General features: G+C 44.9%; 1 protein-coding gene across 1 annotated transcript; it reads left to right on the top strand.

The window, feature by feature from the left end:
* Positions 1-1,596: 1,596 nt before the first annotated feature.
* On the top strand, positions 1,597-3,818 carry ankrd33ab (ankyrin repeat domain 33Ab). The gene is made up of 4 exons (XM_037679876.1): positions 1,597-1,863; positions 1,952-2,081; positions 2,431-2,571; positions 3,067-3,818. Exons 1-4 carry the CDS (start codon positions 1,597-1,599, stop codon positions 3,816-3,818), a joined length of 1,290 nt encoding a protein of 429 aa, XP_037535804.1.
* The last annotated feature ends 1,403 nt before the right edge of the window (positions 3,819-5,221 follow it).

Below are 5,221 nucleotides of genomic sequence, written 5' to 3'. Positions count from 1 at the left end.
GGGTCGTGGTGTGGGATTTGAGAAAACTCTTTAATTTGGATCCATTAGGGTAAAAAAGAAAAGAAAAGAAGGATTCTAGTGAAATGTTGAAAATGAACAGAGCAGGACGTAATCCTCTCTTATAAAGCTGCTGTAAGTGGGATGAGCTCAGCATAGATGAGCAAACAATGTCCCTGTGAAGACGCTGTGAGGACACTCAGGTGGACATGTAGGATGGAAACGTTTGTTTACACGTCTGAAAGGAAACTGGCTGCTCTGGAATCATCAGGAAGGAAACGAGAAGTCATTTTGATGCGACGACAGACGTGTGATTCTGGAATATGTAAATCTGACCAAGCTATCCAGCCAAACATTTATTGGTAAGTTGATCTACTTTTTGTGCATATGCACATTTACCTTTTCGTTTGCATTTAATGACAACATTATGAGGGTGGTAGATGCCGCAGTTATGCCTCAGATAATATAACATCCGCTTGTAACTCCACCTTTTGCTGAGATGTCCAAAACACAACTTATATTGGAGTTTAAAAAGTGAGAAAGCACTTTGAGAATCTTACAGCGGATTCATAAATCAGTAAAAATGATTTGTGACACACGTGACCAACATGATTCTGATGTGGGCTGTTCCTCATTTAGTCCCTGCTGTACGTGTTTAATGCTGATCCACTTACTCCTTGGTAAAAAGCTCAATGAGCTCATGAAGCCACACCTGTGAGCCTCACTGCAACACTTTAATCCCTGAGTCCTGCTGCTCTTTGCTCAGCTGTCAACAAGTAAAACCTCCAAGTTTCAGAGCAACTAATCAGAGACCCCATGATTTTACTGCAGTTATCCCATTTAATTATTGACGGCAGGAGATATGGCTGTCTTTTAGCAAAATATCTCATGAAGCACTGTACAGATTTTGATCAGTCAATTGTACAGGTATTTAGGATTTTCTAACTTTTCAGTTCAATCCAATTCAAGATGGCCGCTCCAGCTAATGGGTCGACTGATACTGAGCTCAAATATGCTGTGGCAGTAGTTGAGCATTGTTCCCACTATAACTGCCACACGTTGCACAGTCTCTTTGCCTGAAACTTTGGCAATAACTGTTTGCCTGTTAGCAAAATATCTAGTGACCAACTTGAAACATTTTAAAGAGACTTTCAGGAAGCAATCCATGGCTATATACGCACATCTGAATAAATTCTGGAGATTACCCAATTCAAAATGGCTGCCAGAGCTATTCAACCTTATACAAAATGACTCTAATGTTTCCGATATTGAGCTCAAATTTGGTGCGATAGTAGCTAAGAGTTACCCACAACACCTGAATGTGACATGGTATGACATCACGCAACATTAATGTGAAGGTTTGACCACAGCTGCTGTAACTCCATCTCTCAACATGTCATAAAAAGTGGCAGGATACATGCATTACTGTGAGAAATGCCAGGCCTGTAATAATTTAACGTATAATGATGGTTCGTTATTTTTGCTTCACCAGAAAACGAGTTCTGCGCCTTGATGTAATATATTTCATCAAACAGATCTCCTGTAGATGTAAACAGAAGACATAAAGGCTGAGTCCAAGCTCACTTGTTCTCCTGGAAGATGGCCGCTAACGGAGAGGACCCCCACCTGGGCTCAGGCCCTGATGATGATGATGATGACTCCGCTTCACCAGGAAGGGACGGTGACTCTGACAGCATCCTCTCAGACGACTCGGTGCTTCCACCCTACACACGGGAGACACCGAACCGGGGCGAAGCATCGTCTCTGTATCAGGCATGTGCCTGCAACAACCGCAGCTCTCTGAGGAGAGCGCTGCAGAGGGGGGTCACGAAAGACGAGGTGATGGAGCTGGACAACAACGGCAAGGTCAGAGTTCCATTTAACACCCAGGCAACAATTTGATACTTGAGCATCATCAACATTATTGACTTTTATCATTGACTGTAACCATCAGAACGGCCTGATGGTGGCGTGCTCCTATGGTTTCATAGATATGGTTCATGAACTTCACAACTGTCCCTTTCTGGACATAAATCATCAGGACAGTGAAGGCAACACAGCGCTGATGATCGCATCTCAAGCAGGTCAGTCATCTCTTGAAACTTGTGTGCTGTATAGTTTCAGAATACGGTGGTGAACTGTGTCATCTGGACTTCGTTTTTTTGTTAAAAAGAAACGTTTCGCCCCTCATCCAAGAGGCTTCGTCAGTCTGAGGCCTAGCCATCTGGTATTACCCAGAAGCCACCCTGACTCTTGTGTTTCAGGCCTGCCTCAGATACCCCTGAAGTCTGGCCTTTTCACTAATGGTTTCAAAAACACAAAGTTTGTTTTCTCAGTCATCCAGGTATATAACAACAAAAAAGGTTTTTTGTTGTTATATACCTGGATGACTGAGAAAACAAACTTTGGTGGTGAACTGTGTTCTCACTGCAGGTCACATCAGCACGGTGATGTATCTCCTGAACTACTACCCCGGCATAGACATGGAAATGAAGGACTGTCGAGGGTTCACAGCTCTCATCAAAGCCGCCATGACCGGCCGCTGTGACGTTGTAGCAGCTCTCGTTATGGCTGGTATGTGTCAGAACATGATACCTACAGGGATTTTCTGATGAGATTCATTTATCAGACTCATAAATGACGGTGCATTGGATACACGTTGAATTATTTAATAAACCTTTAAGCAGACTCTTACGGCTCTAAATGGAGCTCATATTTGATCTGTCTGTATCTGAAGTCAGCAAACTGGTGATGAGTTAATGGGCATGGTTTTCTTTGGTTTTGCATCTTTTGATTGCAGTGTTTTTAACAGTAAAAAACACAAAAGCATGTGAGACAGCTAAATCTGGTTATAGGTATTTAAGATTTCACACTACTGGGATTGTGCAAACTGGACAAAGTTATTTTTTGTTTTGTTTTTTTAATAAAAACATAATTACCGCAATTAAGATACTTTTCCAAAAAGTGAATCTTTCAGGCTTTTAAAAAAACAATGAACTTGTTCAAAAAAAAAAAAAGAAGAGGTGGAATTAACCTTTCTGTCCTGTTTTCATCTACATTTCATTCCAGGGGCGGACCGAGATGCAGTAGACGCTGCTCGTGGAGCATGCGCCCAAGACTGGGCATTAAAAACAGGCCGTTTTGAGGTCATCCAGCGTCTCCGCCGCCTCGCGATGCGTCCGAAAGCTGGACAGTTCTGTGAAAGTTACGTTCCTGAGTGGCCTGAGCTCAAGGACAGGGTGGCCAAAGCCACAGCGCAGAAGAGTCCAGCAGAAAAATTCACACTGCGAATCAAAAGCACATTTGGGTTCAGCTTTCCGCAGGATCCCCAGGACAACGGGGTCATGGACCACATGGTGCGCATGACCACCAGCATCCACAGTCCTCTGGTTTCTACCGGATGTCGCCCACTCTGCCCCACCAGCCCACCAGAAATGGGGAAGAGGCGAGTTACTGTGCAAGAGCTGATGAAGAAACACCCTCAGAAGGAGCTAGAAGTAAACTCGGCGTGCCACAGCAATGGCTGCCTGAAAAACGTCACCCCTCCAGTCCGCTCTGCTGAGACGGTCGCTGCGTTGTGCTGCCCTGACACCGATCGCAGAGGGAGCATTCTCTCCTTGACCTCTGCATTATTTCCTCGCAGTATAGCAAGACGAAACAGTGTCTTCCCCGCTGGATCTATCCCGGACATCAATGTGGACAGGCCTTCAGATGCAACGCCAAAGAAAGAAAAGAAAAGAAAGAACAAAGGAAAGGGCAAACTGGAACCCCCCAAGTGGATATACAAGGAGCAACAAGAAGAGAAAAAGAAGTGCCTGTGACGGTTAATAGTTGTTAATAAGAATATTGCAGTCAGACACTGAACATGAAAAAAAACAGGAGCGCAAGTCCACCCACTTCGTATGTGATCAGCCATTAAACGGTCATCGTTAGTTATTATCATCTCCATATGTTAGCGATGATAATAGGCTCTGTTTTTAGCTTTGTTAGCGTTCATAATAGCTTCACGTGGTCAGGTTTAGAGTAAAGGGCCTGGCGGTTAGGTTTATGGTCTTGGTTAGGTTTAGGCACAAGGGTAAGTGGGTTAAGTTTAGGGTTGGTTCTCTGGGTCAGGTGTAAGCTTACGTTTACGAAAAGGGTTACATGAGCTAGAAAAAAACAAAAAAAAAAGACACTTCCTGGTTTACCCTTGTGCCACGCTGCCTATTGTCAGCAATAATAACGATAATAACGTACCTTTAAACCTACTAGGAGGTAGGTGGGACAGTCTGACTGCTACATATGGGGATGATAACAACTAATAACGGCCATTTAATGGACTGATAACATCCGAAGCCGCTCGTACTGGCCGGGGTGATCAGCAAACTGGAACAGCTGGAATGATTACAAACTAACATCGGGTGTGTGACAGGCTGAACAGAAACTGAGGGCAAACTATGGCAATGGAGAAAAATTAATCTAAAACGATCAGGTTGAACGGGCAGCACGGTGGCGCAACTGGTAGAGCTGCTGCCTCTCAGCGAGCAGGTCCTTGGTTCAAACCCCGGTCCAGGGGCCTTTCTGGGTGGAGTTTGCATGTTCTCTCCGTGCATGCGTGGGTTTTCTCCGGGTACTCCGGTTTCCTCCCACAGTCCAAAAACATGCACGTTAGGCTGATTGGTAACTCTAAATTGTCCCTAGGTGATTGAGAGAGTGAATGGTTGTTTGTCTCGTTTGTCTTTATGTGTCCCTGTGATGGACTTGCGACCCGTCCAGGGTGTACCCCGCCCCTCGCACAGTGATTGCTGGACATGGGCACCAGCGACCCCTGTGACCCAAAATGGAATAAACGGGTAAAGACAATGGATGGATGGATGGATGGATGGATGGATCAGGTTGAACAAGTGACGGAAACAAGACATTCTCCAAGACTTGAATCGGGCAGGTGAGAAGCATCATCCAGGACCCCCCACATACTTGAAAATAGAAACAGGAACGTGGCCAGAAGGATCCGAGACCCCCTCAGACTTGGGAACAAGAACTGGGGGCTGTGGTAGCAGCTGGAACCTGGGTAAGGAACCATTGCAACAGAGTCTTGTGACTATTGATTATTGCTTGGATGTAGACCACAGTGTTTTTCAGGTATAGAAAATTCTAGACTTGTGACTGAGGAAGTATAGATATTTCCATCAGGGAGAAAGAAGTCTACGCCTTAAGTCCAGTGATGCAGCCAAACCTTCCCCCA

The sequence above is a fragment of the Nematolebias whitei genome, chromosome 7, assembly GCF_014905685.2.
Source record: "Nematolebias whitei isolate Nwh7 chromosome 7, NemWhi1, whole genome shotgun sequence".
Classification (NCBI taxonomy): domain Eukaryota; kingdom Metazoa; phylum Chordata; class Actinopteri; order Cyprinodontiformes; family Rivulidae; genus Nematolebias; species Nematolebias whitei.
This window is presented reverse-complemented; position numbering and strand designations above follow the sequence as displayed.